Source organism: Physcomitrium patens, chromosome 17 (assembly GCF_059467195.1).
Source record: "Physcomitrium patens ecotype Gransden chromosome 17, ASM5946719v1, whole genome shotgun sequence".
Classification (NCBI taxonomy): domain Eukaryota; kingdom Viridiplantae; phylum Streptophyta; class Bryopsida; order Funariales; family Funariaceae; genus Physcomitrium; species Physcomitrium patens.
The window spans coordinates 9,308,579-9,332,379 of record NC_143426.1 but is presented as its reverse complement, the minus strand read 5'-3'; the positions used below and the strand labels follow the sequence as shown (position 1 = coordinate 9,332,379).

The window sequence follows — 23,801 nt, the reverse complement described above, 5'->3', positions numbered from 1 at the left end:
ATCTTAAGATATTGCTAAAATCCTAATACTAGCTTCAAATCCTTGTTTATATACATGTGTGTGCAATTTTCTTCATATCTCATAAATTAAGCATTTAAATACTACAAAAATTTCTATATAGCTTTTTAACCTAATAACTTACATTTTTAAAAATTTTGAGCTAAAAATTTATCAGAAAATTTAAGATATGGCTCTAACCATTACTACCAACAAAATGGTTTACTTACTGCCTTTGATTTATATGTACTATCTTCAACTCCCTATTACTCTTTTATAAAAATTCCAAATATAATAATTCTTTCATAAAAGACGTAGGTCTTAAAATTTTCCTTGTAGCCACACCTCTTAATCTCCAAAGGCTATTATATAACTTCTTGTATTCTTAAAAGAGCAATAGCATATCTTAAAAAAATATCTTAATTTCAAATGGCTATAACTTCTTCATCCTAACTCCAAATTTTCTAATTTTGTGTACAAATTTTAGTCCAAATCATAAACCTTACAATTCTTGCTTTTGATTTTCAAATGCTTCAAAGTTGCCAAAGTCATATTGGGCATGACTTTCGACTAATAGGAATAAAGACTTTCACTCCTTACCTTTATCCATCCATACCTTTGTTCTATTGCTCGACATAAGCTTCTTAGTTGTTTGGATCTTTATCTTTAAGCTCCAATCTTTTCTTAAAACTTTATACTAAATATCTAAATCTTATATAATTTAAGTACAATAATAAAAATGAGTAAATCTCAAAATAAATTTTCTTACATCAACTCTCTTTAAATTAATATACTAATTATTTTAATACATATCAAGGCTTATAAATATATTATATATTTTAATTAATTTTTACATGCTATAAGCAATTATAATACGACATCATCATAGAGAAGATTTTTAATATCTTTTCACATAGCTAATTTTTAATATTAGTAAATAATTATATTAAATTAAAAAAATAAAAATTAATCATCATGTATGGCTATAGATATTAGGAAAAAATTGATTGATTTGCAAAGCAAAGAAAAGCAATGAAGAAGAAGAGCTTTTGTCAAGAAGTTGGCAGATTGAACTATAGTAGAGATGTACTAAATATCAATGTTTCTAAAGCGTTGGTGTTCTTGGATGAATTAATATACTATGTCAATATATTTAATGTAATAATGTAATTTTAGATTATAAATAAGATGGATAATAATTTAGTTATGGAAGACAAGCCGAGTTGCTTGGATAGATTGATATTACAAATTTGTAAATAAGCAGTGATGCCAAATTATATTTTTTGTTGTTGATTTAGCTACCACATATCCTGATTTGGTAGTGGAGGTGTCAACACATCTTTGCTTTTGATTGCATTAGTGAAATATTATGCCATTTAAAAGAAAAAATATATTCATATGAGATTTGCAAGTTATGACATTGTCAATGTAGTTGACATCTTTGTAGCCTTTGAGCAATATTTATTTCGCAATTTTATTAAAATATAAAGTAAGGTATATGATACTTATAAGGTAATACAAAATTCTTGTAATTTCTTGGTTATATTATCACTACAAGTTTGTTGAAAAATAAACAATAATACTTACAATATAGTTGATATCAAAGAAGTTGAGAGTTTGAATGTAGAGAATACAACCTATAGTAATAGACTAAAGAAAAATTGGTTGAAATAATTCTTTGTTGTTGTGTAATAACACAGCCATTAGGTAAAAGAAGAAAAGAAAGATTATATTATTGAAGAGTTTGATTAAATATATTTCAGCAAATTATCTTAGAAATATAGATAAAGAAGTATTAAAAATTAATAAGTACTAATGCCTTCTTATAGAAGTGACTTCTACTTACTATAAAGACATAAATAAATCAAATAAAAGTAAATAAAATAAATAATCAATTTATACATCTTTAAAAATAAGTTAAGAATAAGTTTTAGCAAAAATTATTTCAAAATACTAAGAATTGATACTTGGAGAAGATTGATTGTAGCCAAGGTCGAAATTAGATCTTAAGGCATAAAATATGCCTGTATACTAATATTAGGATTCTTTGATTAACTGAAGAGCAAGAATTGAGAGCATACTTGTAAAATATTTTTTAAGAATTAGTTTCTTGTGATTTGAAGGCATATTGAGTTTTTACGGCTTTTCAAAGAAAGAGATATACTTAATAGTTTGAGATTATGAAGAATAAAATGAAGTTTTTAAATTTAAAGATTTTATATATTTTATAGCATATTTTTAAGTAAAAATATAAAATGTTTTCATTGTATTTCTTGTAAATTTATTTGAAAAATTTAAGGTCAATCAAATGGTTAGATTGAAAGATATAAGAGTTTTATTAGATTAAGTTCTTAAATACTTGAAATTTATGCTTAGTGAATGTTTTTGTAATCTTAAAAAATCCTCCTATTAAATTAAAGGAAAAATTGGTGAATGCTATTTGAACTTAAAAATCTACATACCAACCAATTTTTAAAATAATCGAATTGTTCAGCAAAGAAAAATCAGTGCTAAAAGTTTAATATTTAGGTTAGAAAAAGAAAGCAGCCAATATTTGAGAGGTTAAGGAGTTTTTTTTTTTTTCAATTAATAAGTTTGATTTTTCACAAATTTTGTATACATGTATCATGGACTTACATATTTACTTTAATATTTATCTACATGATTACATAGAAGTAGATAAAAGTAGATTTATTTTATATTATTTTTTAAAAAGCTTCCTAAAAGCTTCATGGATGTTGCTTTGATTTTATATGTATTTGTAGTTGATTTTTAGTTTAGAAACTTGATTAAAAAGTTAATTATGTATTAAAAGCTTGCAAAATAAACTAACTATGTAGCATATATATTAAAAAACTTGCCTTATAAGTTAAGATATGTATCTTACAAAGTTAACACATTTTAGAGGTCCTATGGACCATTGTCATATAGTTTTTAGTTAGATAGTATATAATAAGATAAGAATGAAGCCTTCTTCACTCTTGTCAATGCCTTTCTAGTTTTTAGTCTTATTTCAAGACTTTCTAGTCTTCTTATATTTAGCAATAGCTATTTTTGTTTAATATTATATCATTTTTGAGTGATTCTTTAGTCCTTTTGAGTAATACAAGAGTGTATTGAGGATTTTTTTCTTTGAAATTCATATCCTTGATAATTTTGATAAGAGTGATAATCCATTATTTTTGTCTTATTTAAGAAGTGAGTAGATTATTCCACTTCTATTATATGTTTTGAAGGTTGTGGACTATCCACCTTTAAATAAATAATTTAATTTATTAACTTTGATTTTTTCTTTAAAGAAAGAAAATTAATCCTCTTTGTAGAAATTTTTTATTTAATATTAGAGGTTGTAGATTTTTTCTTCTAATTTAACTTATGGATTTATTAAATTATTCAAAATAAAAGAAAAAATCATGGATACTATACTTGACAAAAGTAAAAATTGATTTGCAATTATTGAACACTTTTAGAGTAGAAATTTTACACATCACTAATGCCAATGATAAAAATACTAATCTTATGCCTATAGAAGAAGTCTAGAGTTTAAGTCAAAAAATTGTGCAATTGAAGAGAATAAGTAATTCAACCTTATAATCAAATCTAGGAAGTTTTGTTTCTACAAGTACAACATTGATAAGGATTAGTATTCCCAAGAAGTTTAATGGAGCAAGATCAAAATTTTGAAGATTTTTGTAATAAGTTAAGCTCTATTTAAGGTTGCATCTTTTCTAATATCATAATGGATTTATTCAAGTTGAATTCATAGGTATATTTCTATCTAGAAGTGCTTTCTCTTGATTTGTACCTTTGATGGAAAAAAATTCATGATTCCTTTATGATTTGAATTTATTCTTAGAAGTAGTTACAATCGTATTTAGAAAAAATAATCAAAATAAGATATTAGAGATCAAGCTCTTATCTTCACAACAAGGATCCAGATTGGCCACCATTTATACTATTGAATTTCAAAATTTCACTTGTAATGTAGACTAAAATGAAATAGCTCTTATCAATCAATTTCAATATAAATTGAAGGATAATATTAAAGATTTATTATTGAGAATGCCAAAAATAATAAATTATTCTTTTTTAAGATCTTTCACCTTATTTTATAATAGATATATATTTAGGATTTAAAAATCATAAAATCTATGCATTATTAGATTCAAGAACTTCAACATTTTTTTATAGATAAAGAATTTGTCAAAAATAAGAAATATCTTTAGTCAAAAAAACTAAATCTATACATATAGAAGTCATAGATGGTTGTTTGTTGTCTTTTGGAGGTGTTATCTATGAAACTATTCTTTTAGATGTAGCAATTAAAGATCATAATAACATAATAATATTTCATGCGATAAGATCTTCTTTCGATCTGATTATTTTAAGATTATTGTGGATAAAAAAATATAATCGTTTGATAGATTAGATTTCTTATAAGCTTAAATATTTTGATAGTTTAATTTAAAATCTCATTAGTCAATTAGAAATACATAAGTCTTGTACATCCAAATTCTTATTGATAGGTATAAGAGCTTTCATGCATGCAACTAAAAAAGAGATATCTTTTGTTATATATGCCATGTCTATTTTTGATGATAAAAAGTTGTTAAGTGATGTTCTTAGATAGTATTGAGTTTTTTAAGATGTCTTTGAAAAAAATAATTCAAATATTCTTTTAGAGCATTAATCTTATGATTATTTGATTGATTTGCAAGAAAGAGCTCAACCACCATTTGGACCAATCTATAGCTTATCGCAAAATGAGTTGGCTCATTAAAAGAATACATTGATGAAAACTTAGCCAAAAACTTTATACGCTATTTAAAATCTCTAATAGAAGCTCCTATCTTATTTGTGAAGAAAAATAATGGATCTTTTTAAATGTGTATAAATTATCAAAGACTTAACAAGACCACAATAAAAAATAAGTATCTTCTACCTCTGATTTTAAGACTTCTTGACCAACTCAATCAAGCAAAGATCTATATAAAAATAGATCTCTGAGGAGCATACGACATAATCTACATCAAAGAAGGAGATGAAAGAAGATTGTTTTTTGAATTAGATATGGATATTTCAAATATAATGTCATATCTTTTGAATTCATAAAGCACCAACAGCTTTTCTATATCTTATGAATGATATTTTTCATGAATTTCTTGTTGATTTTGTAGTTTGCTATTTAGATGATATTCTAATTTGTTCTAAGAATACAGAAGAAGATGAAATTCATATTTGTCATATATTACAAAAACTTAGCGAAGTAGGATTATATGCCAAGATAAAAAAGTGTGTATTTTAAATTACTCAAGTTGACTTCTTAGAGTATATCGTTTCCAACAAAGGTCTAATAATGGATCCAAAGAAGATCTTGACTATTATAAATTAGAAGATTTTAAGAACAATAAGAAATATATAATACTTTTTAAACTTTACTAATTATTATCAAATCTTCATCAAGAGTTTTTTTCAAATTACAACTCCACTTATACATTTGATTTATAAAGACAAATTTAAGTGGAGTAAAGAAATTGAAGCATCTTTTGAAGCCTTAAAGATAAGATTTATTTTTGTACCAATCATTTATCATGCTGATTTTTTTAAAGCATTCTTTATAAAAATAACAATATTAAATTTTGTTATAGATGCCATTTTTTCATAAATAGAAGCAGATAATAAGTTTCACTTAGTAGCTTTTTATTCTAAGAAATTTTCAACAGTTGAAATTATCTATGAAATCTATGACAAAGAGCTTCTTGTAACTATGGATTCATTTCAAGAATAGTATTATTATTTAAAAGGTGCCTGAAGTCCGGCTATTGTGTATAAAATTCACAAAAATCTTAAGTACTTCATGTCGACACATGTTTTGAATTATTGCCAAACTTGTTAGAATATGACTTTATTAAGATTTGATTTCAAGATCACTTATTCATTTAAAAAATAAGATTTATTAGACACCCCTTTTAGATGTTTTTATCTTGCATCAAAAGAAGAAAATACATCTTTTAATCAATAAAGAATGATTTTCTTAAAGTCAGAGCATTTTCACTTTCAGGTAATAAAATCAACATTGATTGTTGATTCAACCTTTGTCAAATAAATCTAATTAAATATGTCCTTTGATTTTCTTGTTTATGATATTAAAAATAATTCTTTTAAGTTTCATGATACTTCTAAGTTTAAATTTAAATACAAACTATTTTATTTTAAGGAAAGATTATATATTCTACAAGATAAAGTATGATTACATGTTCTTCAATCTCATCAAAGCTCTCTAACAGCTAAATATTTTGGATAGAATAAGACTTTGGAACCAATATCTAAAGATTTATTGTAGTTTCAAATTTAAAAAGCAATCAAAGATTTTATACAATCATGTAATATTTGTTCAAGATCTAAAACTCTTGGTCATTGATCTTATGGATGTTTTTAGCCATTATCTATTCCAAAATAACCATAGTTTCTTTTTTCTATAGATTTTATCATAGATCTTTATGTTTCAAGCCTATATGATTTTATATTTGTAATAGTAGATCATTTTATTAAGATGGCTCATTTTATATTATGTACAAAATTTATCACATGTGAAGAAATGGCAAAGCTTTTTATTGACAACATTTATTGCTATCATGGATTATCGAAGGATATTATATCAGATAAGGGGAATCAATTTATATCTAGATTTTGGAGAATCATTTTTAAGATTTTAAAGGTAGATAAAAAGCTCTCTTTGACTTTTTATCCTCAAATTAATAGACAAATGGAATGGATGAATCAAATTCTAGAATAGTATTTCAGGTATACCATCAATTATCATTAAGATGATTGGACAACTCTTTTGCTATCAGCAAAGTTTACATACAATAATTTAGTACATTCTTCTATTCAATAAATATATTTTTTTATTAATTATGGTTATTATCCATGACTTGATACTTTTGACTTTTCAAAAGTTGATAATCTTATAGTAGAAAATTTGGCAAATCATTTGTTAAAGCTATATATAATAATAAAGGCATACTTAAAAGAACTTGAAGAATGACAAAAGATCAATGCAAATGCCTATTACAAGGAACAACCACAATTCAATGTGGGTGATAAGATATAACTACTTTGTTGCAATATCAAGATTACTCATCCTTATGATAAATTTGACTATGATGAGCTTGGATCTTTTTTTTTTTGAACAAGTCAATCCTGTTGCTTATTGATTACATCTACCAGTGTTATGATGTAATATGGCTAATAAATAAAAAAGAGAAGAAAAAATTATATTATAAAAGATATTATTTTAAAATATTATAAAAAATTATCTTAAAAAATAGGTAATAATAAAAAAGTTAGTAAAACTAAAAGATACTATTGCTACATTTTTATGAAATAGGCTTCTACTTACTTTGGAGGGCCATAAATAAAGAAAAACAAAGTAGATTAGAAAATAAAATGATATAAGCATGTATAGGAAGAAGTTAAGAGTAGATTTTAGCAAATTTTTTCTTAAGAAGCTAAGAATTAATATCCAAAAAGGAACAATTATCAACCTGGGTTGAAATCATATCCTGAGATATAAAACCATCCACCTACGGTGACTTCGGAATTCTTTTGCAAATCAAAGAGTGAAATTAGAGAGTATACTTGATAAGGTTTTTATAAGCATTAATGTTATGTGATTTAAACTTTTAATATCTTTGTAAGAACTTTATAAAATCAAGGTTTTTTTGGATGTCTTAGATTTTTATGAAATAAAATAAGATTGTTGTTTTAGACAATTTTGAGAGTTTTGTAGAAGATCTATAAGTATAATTTTGTAGATTAGTGGATATATTTTTGCTTCATATGTATTATGAATTTAAGCTTGATCAAATAATTAAATTGAAGGTTCTTGAAGTTTGAGTGGATCAAAGTCTTGGAACTTAGAATTTTAGGTCTAGTGAGGATTTCTAAGATTTCTAGCAATCTATGAATTGAATTGAATTAAAATTTATATATATGGATATTAGACTTATATATATATATATATATATATATATATATATGTGTGTGTGAATTTTGAGATCAATTTAATAATATAAAAATGAGATATTAGTACTAAAAGATCAACATCTAGGTTAAAAAAGGAGGCTGGCCAATACTAGAACAAATTTTAGGATTTTTCTTCCATTTGATAAGTGCAATTATCTTCAAATTTATTGTACTTTTTTTTAACTAAGAAATTGAGAGGTATATAAATTTTTCAGCAAGATCAATAATTTTATCAATAGACATTGAGATTTTAATCTATCCTAGGATTGATTTGAGTTGGTTAGAATTTGGTTAAAGTTTGGTTTAGAATTTAGGATTTTTTTAGGACATAGGATTTATCTAAGATTTGGTTTAGGGTTTAAAATTTATCTAAGGTTTGATTTAGGATTTAAAATTTATTTAGGGCTTAGGATTTTTCTAGGATTTGGTTTAAGATTTAGGATTTAAAGGTTGTCTAGGATTTAGTTTAAGATTTAGGATTTAGAGTTTGTCTAAGATTTGGTTTAGAATTTAGGATTTAGTTAGGATCTCATCTAGGATTTAATTAAGTTCAATTAGGATTTCAATTGATATTAAAATATGATTTGGTTAGAATTTATTTAAGATTTATTTAAGATTTCTCTAATATTTCTTTAAGATTTCTTATAGATTTCTTTTGAATTTCTTTTGAATTTTTTTAAGCTCTATTTATTATTTCTTTGTGATTTCTTTAGGATTTCTTTATATTTATTTTTTAATTTCTTTAAGATTTATTTTAGATTTAATTAAATCTTAATTATTATTATTAAGATTTAATTAGAATTTATTTAAGATTCTATTAGAGTTGTTAGGATCTTTGTTGTTGCAATTTCCCTTCTATCTTCTACAGTAAAGTGCCTGGTGCATTTTCAAGTAAGACTTCATATAATACAACATCGAAATCTATGAAGATCCATCTTGTATTCCATGTGTTTTTTCTTAAGCCATATAAAATATTAAATATCTAAGAAAGAAGACAAATACCACCTCCTCCTATAGAAATGGATAATAATCAAGAATTCAAGATAGAAGAAGTTTTAGATTTAAGGCAACTTATTATATTAGTGAATGCACATAAGAGCCAACAAAGGATCTTGCAAATAAAATAAAGAGAGTTTAGGTTTTTCATTGAGGATATCGATCAAAATTAAAATAAAGAATAAAAAATCTTTGCTATAAAAGAAACAAGATCTAGGAAAGATAATATTCAAATTCTACTCTTATTTTTGAATTTTATGTATTTTTGTGTGAAGGATAAGAACTTGATAAAGACAAATAAATAAGTGAGACTTATCTCAAAGAAAGATGATAAAATAGAAATAACTCAATACATATATTAAAAAAGAAATTGGAATGGCTATTGCCAAAAGACAAGAAAACTAGAGATCCTTGAAACTAGACTAGAAGCAAGAAAGGAGTTGACAAGAATAAAGACGGCTTCACTCTAGGGGCTACATGGCGATGTCCTATAGGACCTCTAATATATATTGACTTTGTAGGACACATGTCTTGACTTACACAACAAGTTTTTCTACGTGTGGGCTACATAGTAAGCTTGGTCTTCAAGCTAACAACATGTGTGGCACATGGCCAACTTGTTGACGACGTTTCTAATCCAAAAAGTCAATTAAAGACACCTATAAAGTCAACGCAGCATCTATGAAGCTTTTAGAAAGCTTTTATAACAAATATTATAGAATTAACTTACTTTTACCTACTTTTACTTACTTCTACCTATTTATATATGTAATTACTAGCTTACATGCGTATGTCCGTGATATTTTGATACTAAGAAGATAGAAAATCAACAACCAACAGATTCAACTCAAGAACTATCACTTATTGATTTACAAGATGAGACATTGTAATTGTCACAACCTTCAAGATGACATAATCAAGATGAAGATCTTTAAGAACAACATGTCCTTCTTTGAATAAATAGCGAGATACAACATATTTGATATCATGACCTTGGAAGAGACTTTCAATATTTGGTAATTTTATTAGAAGTAGGAATGACTTTTGATAGTGTTCTAAATGTTTTATTTGAAGGGAGTTATAAAGGCCTTCATAACAATCAAATAACAAGGTGATTTTCTTGCTTTGATATAAGACACTATCAATAGCTAGCAAGACATATCAATCATTTTTTAAGAGAACAAAGATCAAAGTATGTGGCAAATATAAATATAATTGAGGTTTGGATTGCCTCAACATATAATGACTGCTCTTCAAAGAATTCATCTCTAAAAAAAAAGATAATGTCATGGACATACATATTTACTTTAATATTTACGTATATGATTAAGTAGAAGTAAATAAAAATAGATTTATTTCATAATATTTTCTAGAAAAGCTTCATAGAAGCTTCATAAATATTGCTTTGACTTTTTATGTATTTGTAATTAATTGATAGGTTAAAAACTTAGTCAAAAAATTAATCACATGTTGGTAGCTTATGAAACATAGTTAATTGTTGTATGTTTTATTTACCTTCTACAACTAGGTGTCGTGTGTATTTTCAAGCAAAAATTCATACTATATAACACAATTGTTGTGAAGCTTTGTGTTTAAATCTGCAAGAACTCTCATTGGTCAGTGGAGGCACACCATTGTAAATTTTTGTGTCATGAAAACCATGAAAAAAAGTCTTTGGACGATGGACATATGCTGCAATGTTGCAATGGCAAGTACTATTTGGATGGAATTATATTTTACAATTGCTCTAAACGTTTGATGATAGTCTACTCCGTATTTCTGTGTAAAGTTTTTTGCAACAAGAAGCGCCTTGATCTTTGCAACGGATCCCTCAAAGTGTGTCTTGTTTTTGTAAACCCATTTACATTTCACTGGTTTGCAATCTGAAGAGAGAGAGAGATAAGGTGCCCAGTACCGTTATTGAGAAGTGAATCATACTCTGCTTCCCTTACAAGTTTTCATTTAGCAGCTTTTGGGCTTGTAAGGGCTTCCTTGTACGTACTGGGATCATTGGGGATGTACTTGCTTGATGCAAGGCTGGCGAAGAAGCGAGGGACGATGTAGTCCCATAGATACGATGGTGCGCTGCAAATGCGGGAAGGATGCGATTCCAATGAGAGTGGCGGTGGAGCAATGTGTGATGTAGGTGGACTTGTAATTGGACTTTGAATCAATGAGTAGGTGGATTGTTCACAGCGTTGGTTGTTTATGTCTAAATCGTCAAAACATTGTGCGTCCGCAGGAGCAGATGTTGCTGTTTTCTTAAAAGACTTTGTGGCTTGTGTTTGGGCTAGATTCATGAGTGTGGGCTGATCAATGCTCATGCTTGGAGGGGTTGTGGCTAGATCCTCCTGGAATGAGAAAAGGCCCAAGAACGTTGCAGGGTAGCTTGTCTATGAATTGACAGCTTGTCAAAAATAACATTGCGGCTTACAATCATCTTGTGCCACTGTGCATCCCAAAGACGGTATGCCTTTGTGTTAATGCAGTAGTCAACAAAAACTGCTTTAACACTTTGGGGATCTTATTTGCTTTTGTTGGCTTTTGAGATGTGTGTACGTGACATATCCAAAAATTTGCAAGTGCGACACTATGGGTACTTGCCTAGTCCAGAGTTTGATGAGGGTTTTGTAACTCCTTGTACAAGAGTCAATGTAATTTAGCAAGTAAGCGGCAGTTTGTACTGCTTCCACCTAGAAAATTAGGTTTAGCTTCTTTGCATGCAGCATTGCTCGCACGTACTCCACCAAGGTGCGATTTTTCCTTTTGGTGCTACCGTTTTGCTCTGGGTTGTCGGAACTTGTAAGTTCATATTGAACACTTGAATTGGCTAGAAACTATATGAATTTTGCGCCGAAAAATTCACCTTCTTGGTTGTTGCGGAGCTTCTAGATCTGGTTTCCAGTTTGGTGGGGAACAAGTGTGCAGAGCTCTTTGAACCTTTCAAGTACATCTAACTTGTGCCGGATGCAGTAGATGATATGGTATCTTAAAAAATCAACTTTAAAAAGAACAAAATAACAAGCTTTGCCCAGTGAGGCTTTGCTCATCGGTTCGCAGACGTCACTATGGAAGAATAGACCAGGTTTCTCAATCCTCGGTGAGGACCGCTGTTTGGGAAATAGCTGCTTGACACTCTTTCTTATGGCACATCCTTTGCAAGGATTTTTCGGCACCACGTGGTTTTGAGGCCCTAGTCCATAGACGGTATTATGTGTGTGCATGTGCACAATCATGGCATTGTGTGCATGCCCAAACCGTTGATGCCATAAGGTCAATCTTTGTGATGGTGCTTCTTATGTTTTGATCGACGTTTCTTTCTTGCGGCTACATTGTGAGGCGTCTTTGGTTTTGATTCTTTTGTTTGTGCCTCATGCTGTGGCAATATGGGCTTGAGCGGCTTGGCATTCAACCTTGAGCTCCAACTTATTCTATTTGTTGATCCAAAAACATGTTAACGTCACGTCCCTTGTGACTTATGAGGTAGCATGTGCGGCAGGTGTAAGTGGTGACAAATCCTTTGTCAACTGCTTGGCCTACCAAAAAAAGGTTCTTGCATAGTTGTGGCAGGTAGGAAATGCGGTGGATGTGCTGCGGTTTCCATGCGTAGTTGAGTTTAGACTTGATGCAGCGGATTCCTCGTACTTAGAGTTGCCTACTTTCGGCAATCATCATGTTCCATCGTCCTTGGGATACAGGTTTGAGAGAGACAAACCAGTCAAGTTGATCCATCATATTGTCGGTTGCGCATTTGGCATATTCATCGGTGTGCGCCATAAATGCCAAGCTGTCATTCCCACCAAATTCTTTGGTAACGACAATATTGGCCTCATTCACATTTGCGTTGCTAATCTTGACCTTATCAAAAGGTTCTGTTCTTGCTATTGTTGAAACAATTGTGCTCCCAGTGTCCCCTATTTCCACACTTTCGATATTTTGTTTTCTTTTTGAGTTCCGCAATATTAGCAGATTGTCGCTTTTTCTCTTCGGCGGAGAGAGGCATGTCATTTGCATTTGAAACTTGGCCCTGGCTGAAGAAGAAGAAGACCTTCTCTTCTTCGTCGTCCATGCACTCTTGGATGTGGTTTCTACTCTCTTCCTTGAATAAACGCAATGTTAGAGCCTCTATTGTTTTTTCATGCCTTTTCTCATGCCTTAGAGCGCTGTCTCAAGCTGAAAGGAGATGGCAAAATTGGTGCGGCAAGGTACTTAGAATCTTGCAGATCACAGCATGGTCTGAGATGGATTCACCAAGGTCGTTCAGTTGGTGTTCAAGTTGTTCTTTGTAGCTCACATAGTCAACTACTTCGGCATCAGGCTTCTTTCTCATGTCAAAGAACTGTTGTTGTAGTAGTTGCACATTGTTTGTTGGATTTTGTTCATGAACTGTACACAAGCGACGCCACATTTGGTTAGAGGTGTGACAATTCATCCACCTACGCATGAGTTTCTTGTCTATAGCAAAAATAAGGAAGGATTAGCAAGCCGCATCTTTGTCAGCCCATTCCTCTTCATTGGCGAAAGACTCTCTTGGGGTTGTTCCATTTACTATCCTCAACAGCTTTCTTGCACGGAGTAGGATGCTCATCTGAAATTTACAAACTAAAAAGCTGTCTCTTGTGAGTTTGTCAATGTTTGTGATGTCAACGCTGGCGAAATCTTGTCTAGGAGGAGGCTGTGAAGTGAAGAATGATAAACCAGCAGAAGTCTGACTTTGAACAAATCAACCTGAGGTTTCCTCCTGGACTAGCACAGTCATTGTGTCGCGAATCTCTCTTTCTATTGCAGCAAAGAGGGGAGGAGGAGATAAAGTGGTCAGGCAAAGAAGGAGAGAAAAAAAAATCTTGAATCCAGTTGGTCTCTTACAGAGGAACGATCAATCGCGTAAGTACGTAAATCAAGAGGGAGATAAAAACAGATTTTGAAGAATGGCTAGATAAAATAAAAGGATCTATTCTCTTGAGGGTAGAGACAGCAAAAACGTGGGCCCATAACCTGTTGAGAAATGAAATAGAAACACTCAAGAAACGCCTCGACCTTTGCTCACACACAATGTCACAAAAAAGCACTTTTTATTCATTATGTAGGGATCAGAATGATACATAAAATGGTGCACAAGGGTGCACAAGTTTTTAAGGGTTTGTGTTCTAACAACCTGGTGTCGTTTGTTTAATCATCATTCGTTGTTTTAAACTGAATTTGATTGTGTGCCTAAAGTAGAGTAGCCATCAGCTCGTCCTAGCTGGAGAGCAGATTTTCAACAGCACAGCTTGCAAGAGTGCGGGTTATTTTCATCCCATTATTTTGCTCTGAAGGTTCTAAAGCGTAACAGCTTCTGAATTCTTCTTGTGCTGGTTGCGCACATGATTTCAAATGTCTTTGAAATGTATGATCCTTTGCAAAATGAAGATAGGACTGTAGAAACAAGGGACTCTAAAACCTTGGATGGTGACATTTTATAACCTGACAAGTTTTCTTGCGAAGTTTCGGCACGTGTTAAGGTAGGGATTCCAGTCAGACACTCACAAGAAGGCGAATTGAACTGCTGCAGTCGTTTACTACAATGGCAGCATGGCACCGTAGTTGGAGATTGGCATCCGCATGTTCAAGCCCTAGAGCTCTGAACATGTCAAGCACAACCATCCTTCGCCCCACCAATGTCATCTTAGCAACTACGTTTCGATTTATCAAGATTGGACGGAATTCAGATCAGAGGTCAAAGACTATCTCCGCATGGTTGATGATAAGTTTCAATAAAAAATATCCATAAAAGAGCCTTGAATACTTTGTAAAATCAAATTAACTTTTGTCAAGTTACTGTTTGCAATACTTGCCTTGAATGATGACTGACTCAACTTTATAAAGCAGTTTTGGGTTGAGGTTTCTGGAAAGATGGTGAATATAATCTTGCAGTGCGGCAGCGTATGATATCGTTTCAGTACACTGCATAATTTTGAGTAGGTTGATACACCACCCTTCACAATGAGGCAGCAATACATTACGCAAAATGATATTGAAGTCGAAGATTCTCCCCTTCATTGTAGTGTGTCAGGAATTAGAACATATGCAGAATTTGTTAGAAGTAAAGTGGACCAATTTTCTCATTCGATTTAACCTATTGCAAATAAACGTTTCAGGAGGTTGTGTCAGATAAAATGTAAGTTTGAAATGGGAGCTGTTGAAAAGGAATCACCCAACCGTCTTGCTACATGAAAGCCTAAATACATACGTGGCTTCCGATTTCAAGCCTGATCTTTGTACACTGTATGGTGGATGTGCGAACACTGAGCAAGTTTTTGCAGAGAGTGGAGATATTTTCAAGCATATTCTGGAGCCTAACTTGCTATAATCTCGATGAAATCAATCTCACCGGCTGCCGGAAGATTGCCACTGTTGCGACCCTCAACTGCAGCGGGACGCCAGTGCTCCTGCGAGAGGTAGCCCAAATTTGTCCTCAAGTCGGCAATGCCAAGCGTCTGACAGGGCAAGCAACAAACTCCGTGATCAAGTTGGTGCGGTTCCACTTCGGTAAGAATGTTTCGAGAATCTCCGAAGTAGTTTTGTAAGGAGTTCAGTGGTAGTGTGAGGTGCGCCATATTCAAGTTGGGACTTGATGAATCCGTATACTCGCAGTCTGATTGTGCGGGCGGCGCCATCTGTACGCCGGATGTTGGATCAAGCGTCACCGAAACATTTTTAATTCCTCTAATTTTCGAGTGAAGTACTTCATTTTCAAGTTGACTCCCTTGAGTGTCAAATCGGGTATGTGATTCACTGCTTCGCTGCTGAAGAGGGTTGCAGTGAGAAAGACAATGTACTGTGTGATGATCTATCTTTCTTTGATTGAGGCCAGCGTCCGAATTGTCAGCAGCCATCTGACTCCAGGTAACATCATCTCTAGGTACATGCCATCTGCCACCTGAAATGTAAGAGTCTCCTTCAGATTTTTCCGTGCCTCTGAAACTCGGTATCCACAGTGGAGGAGTCGAATACATTCCATTATTTTCATATTGTCCGCAATTCCTCCAATCTTGATTGAAAACAGATCCACTTCTCCCATGCTGTAGCACCACGCTCCCTTGTGGTGCGTTGCTAAAGTCCGGATCGCCTTCTTCTCCACCTCTACATATTGTATATGACAGCTGTTTCCTCTCCTCTGACCGCATTTCTTTGATCTGAACAAGACGTTGATATTCTGACTGACAAAGCGGTAACAGTGGAAACATTTAGAATCACGGAGATATTTGAAAGTTATTAAGAGTTTTGTACACTGTAGAAGGCATTATCATACCGTACTTTGAGCTTAGATATCGTTTTACCTGAGGTCCTGACCCGTAAATTAAATGACTTTTGGGCTTGGAGTGCAGAATTCACCTTCTCAGTGTTCCAATTTGTATCAGAATTGCCAGCGATCTGTGTGTTATATGGGCAAGTATTCTTCGAAAGTCTCTTGTGTTGATCAAGCTCGAAATGGTCAGGATTTGACGGGGAGGTGGTTTCATGGGTGTTTCCTTTCCGCTTCGCCTGGGCTACAACTTTCTGCTGGTAATCACGCAGGATTGTGCATCGGGAAACGGGCTCAACCGGACCGCATTTGGAGCCACCAACTGGCCTTCTGTGCTTGCGCCGGAGATCTTTGCGTCGCATTGTGGCATTCCAATGATTCTTGATTGCATTTTCAGTGCGACCGGGAATTAGCTTCGCTATGTCCGCCCACCGATTTCCCAGAGTATTGTGAACGAATACAAGATATTCCTCCTCTTCAGAACTCCAGCCTTCTTTCTGTAGGTAGCGTATAAAATCAGCACCGACTTTGATTCCATCCTCTGGTCGCTGAGAAAACTCAGTGCAGAACTTTGGGTGCAGACTACGATTGTGGCACTTGTACATTGCAGGGTTTAATGAATTCATACCTTAATGTCTGGACGCAGGTGGTTGTGCCACCGCTCTCGGCACTGCTTGCCAATGCGGCCGGATAAATAATTGGCAATAAGTGTCCAGCGTTGTTGTCCATACCTCTTCACCAATTCTATCAGGTGCCTAACCTCACGATCACAATAGTAAACACATTCAGAATTCACAAGTCTATTCACAAATTATGAAGATTTAAGTGGTCGTGTGCGAAGAGTGGAAGCTTGTATACCTGTCCTCCTCGATTGTCCAAAGGCCTTTTATAGTGTTTTGACGGTGTGGCCCCCTTTGAGAAGAACTATTCATAAAACTTTTGCTAGAGAAATCAATATCATGTGGATCACTCTGGAACACCTCGTCTGGCTCCGTTCCTGGGAGTATCAAATAATTACACTCTGCAGTCCCACCAACATCGTGACAACTTTCACCCAACCCATTTCCGGATCCAGAGGGAAGAGACTCCTCACTCTGATCAATAGAAACCACAGTTTCGTGAACTTTCTCTGGGAAATCATCACATCTGGTATTGCCAAGCTTTTGCCGGCGGTCGCTGATGGATCCTCCTCCAGCGACGATTTTGTGGGGGTTTTCGTTTGAACAAAAATAGCCTTGAAACTTCTCAGTAACATTAACATCTTTCAATTGTTGAAGGTCTAATTCCTCAAAATCAATGTACTCCGCGACATGGCCAACGACTGGCCCTTCGTGGTAAAGGCCGATAGTGGTCTTGCTCCGTGGAACTGGCGGACACGGAACCGATCTAAGTTCATGCTGTTGTTGCGACGGCTTAGGTCTCTTTGAGCTCCAGACCCTTGAAGTAGACACCGAATGGGGCTCAGATTCCCACTGTCTATCAAGCAAGTGTGCTCTCTTCGCTTTTTGTTGCTCAAATTCCAACTCATTTTTGAAGGTTTCAGTGTCAAGGAGCCTGTCTCCTATCCACCTTTCATCTTGTCGTGCTGCTTTGTTTGTGTTGTCAACTGCAACAGAATTGCTTTCCGCTGCACTGAGCTGGGCCCTGCAAGACCCAATAGAAGATCCTTGTTGCTGGAGGAGATACTCTTGCTCACTGGTTACGAATTTACCTGTAATAGATCTGCTCGATTGTTTGAAATTGAAGGTTGCACTTGTAGGACAGCTAGAGCTGAGGACGCCGTTAAGGCGGAGAGATCCTAAAATTTGGTGCTGAAGAGAGCTTCCTAGAAAATTAATCGGGGAGTCCAAGACCTGATCCAGCACGCACGAACCGATTGGTCTGCTTGAGTTGCCCAAAGTTGTGAGTACGACATCGGGATGCTTGATGAACATTCTGGTTTCACCATCCACTGTTTCTGGTATTTTGGTCTCCATTGGTCCTCTAAAGTCCGGTCGCTCCATCAAATTGGAGAGTGCATTGGATTTCAAAGCATTCACTCGTAAGGAGTATCGCACATAGACAGTGAATAGTTGCAGTAATCAAGAGAGAAGGTCCATCTTCATACATTGTCGAACGCCTTTCTGCTCATAGATACCATAGAAGTTCTCATCTTTCTCGATTCCAGGGCTTTAAAACCAGGTTTCTCTCTGATAACACCACCTCACTGCTTCTAGTGTTCTGTGTACTAGATTGGATTAACAGGAGAGGTTGCTGTATTTGGGTTCTGCACTCTACTCCGAGAGATATTGGGTAGTGTCCTGCTCAAGAGCTGGTTAGCCTAGACTTGGGCACTTTCTTGTGTAATGTAGACGAAAACGAAGAATTACATTGGATACTAAGTACTGAACAAAGTACTAGATGACTGCAAAGCAACTTTCGCCAAGTCAGACTTTGTGAGGAAATTGGTAGGGTTGGGCCAGACAGTCACACGATACCATACACCTCACCAAACTCAAGTCTACCAAGAGCATGGAGACGTGAAATTAATCTGAGAATTTTTAAAACGTCGAGTTGCTGAGGAGCGCCATTTTAACGACCAATGCCTCACAGAATACTGCAGGTCATGTAATAAAGAAAAAAAGATCAGGTAAGTTTTATGGTTTTTAATGCACAAGTCCAACTTTGATCTCTACAGCGGAGGGAGCTAATTCCATAGACGGACATACCAACTAGAACAGCTGGAACAAAAACTAGTTTTTATCGTGGTTGCTTTAAAACCTGTCGAATGTGATGTAGCTTCGATTACAGAAACTTCGACAAGTCTTCTTTCACAAGCCCCGGTCAAATCAGCGTCTTCAACTCCGTCGCAAAAGTTGATTCTCTTCCTACACAAGGGACTTGTGAAGCAGAAATCGATCTCCAAGGTCACGGCTCTTCGGCTGATCAATTTCATTCCATGCGTGTCCCTCACATGAGAAAACGTCCTGAACTAGTTTTCCCATGAGCACCCACGGTCACAATGCAATCGACAGGTTCTTCAGGGGGGCCGACCCGAGGAGCTACTGACTCCCCAACGGCCAAAACACCCCACAAAATACTTCGTAGAGGGTTCTCCGATTACCACCAGGAGCTCCTTCCTCGCTTGCCACTGGAACAAATGTGCAAGCAAGGCGACGTTAGGTTGGCGCAACTCGCGAAACAATCCACATCGCCGACCCCAACTTCACCTTCGAATGGACTGCAAATCAACACTCCAGTTCTGCGAGAAGCCACCCACAGTGGCGCACCTTAGAGATGGGCAACTGCCAGTGACAATTTGAAGGACCCTCATAACCCTGATCCTTCCTCCGCAGCTGCTCTAACCCTCCACTAGCTATTCATTTGCGACTAGCGGCCTGGCTACTGGGGTCACTAGCCCTGCTTCTCCATCAGGTGAGCTATGCAGAGCTACAATGGCAGTGCATGCTTGCGTCTCCTCTTTTGCCTCTCCTCCTGCTCCCTCCTCCTTGCACCTCTGCGCCGATCCATCAAAACCGATCCGAACGGGGACACTAGCAAGCTCCACTTCAGAGATCGTGCCTCATCTGCCCCACCACATATGCACCCACAAGCCTATCACCACTCCGCCTAGCTCCCCTGTCTGAATTTACCAGCATCGTCTCCACAGTGGCACTAGGGACGCGACAGCTACAAGCTACCATATACAAAAAGAGGAAAGCAAACGAGTCCTGTTTCCATGATGTGTCTCTTTGTGGCTTACAGACTGGTCCTCCCCTTCCCCCCTCATATCGTGTGCTTCTAGAATTACACACCAGCATTTTCGGCGTTCTAGCACTGCAGTTTGACATCACTGACCCCCTGGACCAATGAAGTGGGTGTGTACCAGCACCAGTCGTCCAGATTCTTCCCTGCACGTGGTGGAAATTCAAATGTACGCACGTAGTATGTGGGGACTGTTAGCTATGACACCATCATACAGCCTTTCGCTACTGCGATCGAGCCCTAGTGATGACATACAGCGTCGCTCAGATTCCGCCCCATCGACCTGCAGGTGCAACAACAACGCAACACCTGCACGGATCTTCTAGCTTCCACGTCGTTGCAGGCGATTCCTCATCGCCGCTGCTGGGCATACATCTTACGGTCCCTGCTCATCATAGCATGATGAGAAAAACAACACTATAGATTTCTTCTACTGATTCTTTTTGTTACAGTGCTCTGTTTTTTTTGTTTGTTACAGTGCTCGGGGCCTTCGTCACTGGTGCCACAGATCAGCTTTCTCTACACATCCACCGCATTAGATTCCCTGCCGTCGCATTTGTTGAGAGCTTGCGTGAAGCTGTGAACTGATTGTCAGTCTCATCAGATGTTGAGTACCCTCAAGGAATATCTATATATATGTACAGAAGTATAAGTATATATAACCACATGTGTGTCAGGCATTTCGGGGTGTTTCCAGTGCATTCAGTGTTTGCTTTTTCTTGGGATCCTCAATGTTTTGAATCTTTCTTTGTTGTTGGAATAAGATTTTGTTTTCGGGCGATTTAAGTTAAAATTAACCTCCGTTGAGCTGTGAGTACTGTAGTGCATAGTGTCATATGGTTATGTTTACTAGGATTGACTGGAATTATATGTTCTTCTTCTTTTTCTTTTTCTTTTACATATGCCTAATTTGAATGGATGTTCTTTTTCTTTTACGTTTTCTTTTTTAAAAAAACTTTCTGCATATCATTTTTTTTTTTTGGTTGTGTTGTTGTTGTTGTTGTTGATATTCCAATTTTTTGCAAGTATAGGTGGAGTTTTTCCTTGGATTTATTTTTATTTATTTTTAAATTACAGAATTGATGTTGATTTATTTTAATTTTTGGTATTAATTGTCAGTATTTTTAGAAAAAGAATCTAAAATACTTGTATGTGCACATGCAATTTCAACTCACCCTTGAAAAAATATATATATATATATATATACAATTTCTTTAGAGCATGATCAATTGATAAGTTGGAGTATAACAATTGGTATACATTTTTACTAAATTTTCATTCCATGTTTATGGAAATGCAAGATTATATTAATAAAATAAAATTATTATATGGCTTTTTATTTTATTAAATATATATATATACTGAATAGTTTAGAAGTTTTTTCAAAAGTTAATAAAACATCAACCATGTCTTTATTCTAAGATTATTGATAGAGTTAGAATAAACCATAAAAGTATTTGTTGATGTTTCTGTGCAAAAGCCACTCAAAAACTACTACACACTCTCTTTAATTATTTGTTTATTATTTTATAGTAATATAATTATTTATAATAAACTAAGAAGGAATTAAATTATATATATATATATATATATATATCCATATATGAATGCATATTATAATTAATAAAAAAATATGTTTAATAGTCTTTTCAATCTTTTCATATCAAAGATTTAATTTCTTAATATACTATTAAAAAATCATATAAATTTCAATACTAGAATCAAAACATCTTGTAGTTTCAAATATATTTATATTCTACTGTAAAGATCCATAGACTCATTTTCTTATTAATCGTAGCATCATCCAAATATTTTTTTGTCACCATTATTCTTGTTATTAGCTATATATTTTTTTATCACCCTCCAATAAAGATAGATTTTTACATCAACTTTGATTTAGAAATCTATTCATTTCTTATGTATGATATGTTTTCTAGACTGTTCATTTTAGCATAATAATTTTTTGGAAAATTATTAACTCTTGATATTATTTATAGAATTCAATTCAAAAAAATCTTAAAATAAGATAATTAAAAATATTCAATTATATCTATATATTTATATATTTAAATCATTATTTTTAAATTTTATATTATAATAAGAAAATCAATTTAATAGATGCTTATTATTTAAAAGTATGTATAAGCTATGTCATATATATAATAATATGGTATTCATAGAACAAATTAAGATGTATATGTAGCTTTTAAAAAAAATCAAATCAAATTGCTTATGTAAATCAATCTTAATTTATTTTTTTAAAACAAATCCTATCTTATCACAAGTTTTTAAATAAACATATTTTTTATTTAAACTTTATGAAAATAATAAATCATGTCACTATCCATAGTAGCTAAAGTATTTTTAAACAATTACAACTTAAAACCATAACAAAGTTTTAAAATGTGGCCTCAATTCAAAGAAAAAATTGGCATTAATAATAATCTATCATATGCAAATTGGTATTTATAAATTTCAATAATGTTTTTAATTATAAAATAAATACATAAATATATAGATATACATATATACATATATATATATATATATATTTATATGTATACCAATATCAAAATTAATTAACGTTAAAATAAAATATTAATAAATAAATTATAATGTGGATAATTTAAAAAGAATATCAATTATTTTTTATTTTACTATTTAATATTTATGAAATATTTTTTATATGTATATTACTTCTATTTTATTAAATTTTTTAGTTATAAAATTAAAAAAAATAAAAATAAAAATAAAAATCTATTGATATTGATATTAGGGGATTTCAAACATGGCTTTTTTGGATAATATTGTACCCGTGATGCAAGCTCAAAGTATCCTCTGATATTTTGAAGTGTCACTTGATATTTCACTAAATCATCCACTTTGCAAGGTGGATGATTTTGAAATCAAAATATCAAAAGAAGGGCAAGTCAAATATCAAAAACAATGTTGCTTGCCTCAACTCCCTTCTCTATTGATTGCATACAAGAGGGATAATAAAGTTCAAATTAGGCAGGCTCAAAATCCGGTCTACTTGGTAAAAAATCCCAGTTAATGTATCAATTTTTTTATATATTATATTGCTGTTGATTTTATTCTACGTATTTTTTATACGTTTTTATGTAGTTAATTTTGTAATTGATTTTTCCTATTTTATATTTACAATTGGGTTTTAACTTCATTTCTTTCATTTATGTGAAGAGTTTGTATTAAATTTTATATTTTTGCAAGTCTATTTTTATTCATTTTCATTGATTTAAATTTTTTGTAGCATAAATAAAAATGTATCTATGTACTTCTTAGATAAATATTTATATTTAGGTTTATTTTTAAATTTTTAAATCATAATATTATAATAAAATATTAAAAAATAATTGTTGCAAGAAACTAAATTCTAACTTATTGCAATATTAATTAAAAAAATAAAGGTATAGACAATAGTAGAACATTGGGTATCGATATTTCTTACAAGCTTTGCAATAATATCACAATATCTAATATCTTGTAAATATAAATATTACTATAATATTTTAATTTATGCATTATATGTCTTTTAAATACTAAGATGTATTAGACATAGCTATGCAATATTATTAGCTGGGATAAACCTTATATTGGCTAATAAGTTCTATTGTGTACATAATATTAGGTCAAATTTTGCTTTGATTTCAAACTCTTTTTATTATATCAATATCCTTAAAAACATTTAGACTCATTTTCATTGATTTTTTTAATAATTGAAAGATATTTT

General features: G+C 32.8%; 1 protein-coding gene and 1 long non-coding RNA gene across 4 annotated transcripts; one reads left to right on the top strand and one right to left on the bottom strand.

The window, feature by feature from the left end:
* The first annotated feature begins 11,022 nt into the window (after window positions 1–11,022).
* LOC112294110 (uncharacterized) lies at window positions 11,023–11,891 on the top strand. The gene is made up of 2 exons (XR_002973227.3): window positions 11,023–11,163; window positions 11,316–11,891. It is a non-coding gene; the product is annotated as an uncharacterized LOC112294110 (long non-coding RNA).
* A 3,176-nt stretch (window positions 11,892–15,067) lies between these two features.
* On the bottom strand, window positions 15,068–19,816 carry LOC112294109 (uncharacterized). 3 transcript variants are annotated; one of them, XM_024544279.3, is made up of 5 exons: window positions 19,067–19,816; window positions 17,165–18,902; window positions 16,935–17,061; window positions 16,396–16,803; window positions 15,068–16,220 (listed from the first exon to the last, which is right to left on the bottom strand). In XM_024544279.3, exons 2-5 carry the CDS (start codon window positions 18,307–18,309, stop codon window positions 15,357–15,359), a joined length of 2,544 nt encoding a protein of 847 aa, XP_024400047.1. In that variant the 5' UTR covers window positions 18,310–18,902; window positions 19,067–19,816; the 3' UTR covers window positions 15,068–15,356. The 3 variants fall into 3 exon arrangements, with proteins under 3 accessions (XP_024400047.1, XP_090099826.1, XP_090099825.1); XM_090243700.1 differs by having other exon boundaries at window positions 15,068–16,216; XM_090243699.1 differs by having other exon boundaries at window positions 15,068–16,196.
* Between the last annotated feature and the right edge of the window lie 3,985 nt (window positions 19,817–23,801).

Coding starts and splice junctions, on each gene's coding strand:
- LOC112294109 (XM_024544279.3), bottom strand. CDS start 18,309: ATGGAGCGACCGGACTTTAGAGGACCAATGGAGACCAAAATACCAGAA. Junction 17,062..17,164: donor TGGACAATCGAGGAGGACAG/GTATACAAGCTT, acceptor TCGTGAGGTTAG/GCACCTGATAGAATTGGTGA. Junction 16,804..16,934: donor ACCTGCGTCCAGACATTAAG/GTATGAATTCAT, acceptor CGCTACCTACAG/AAAGAAGGCTGGAGTTCTGA.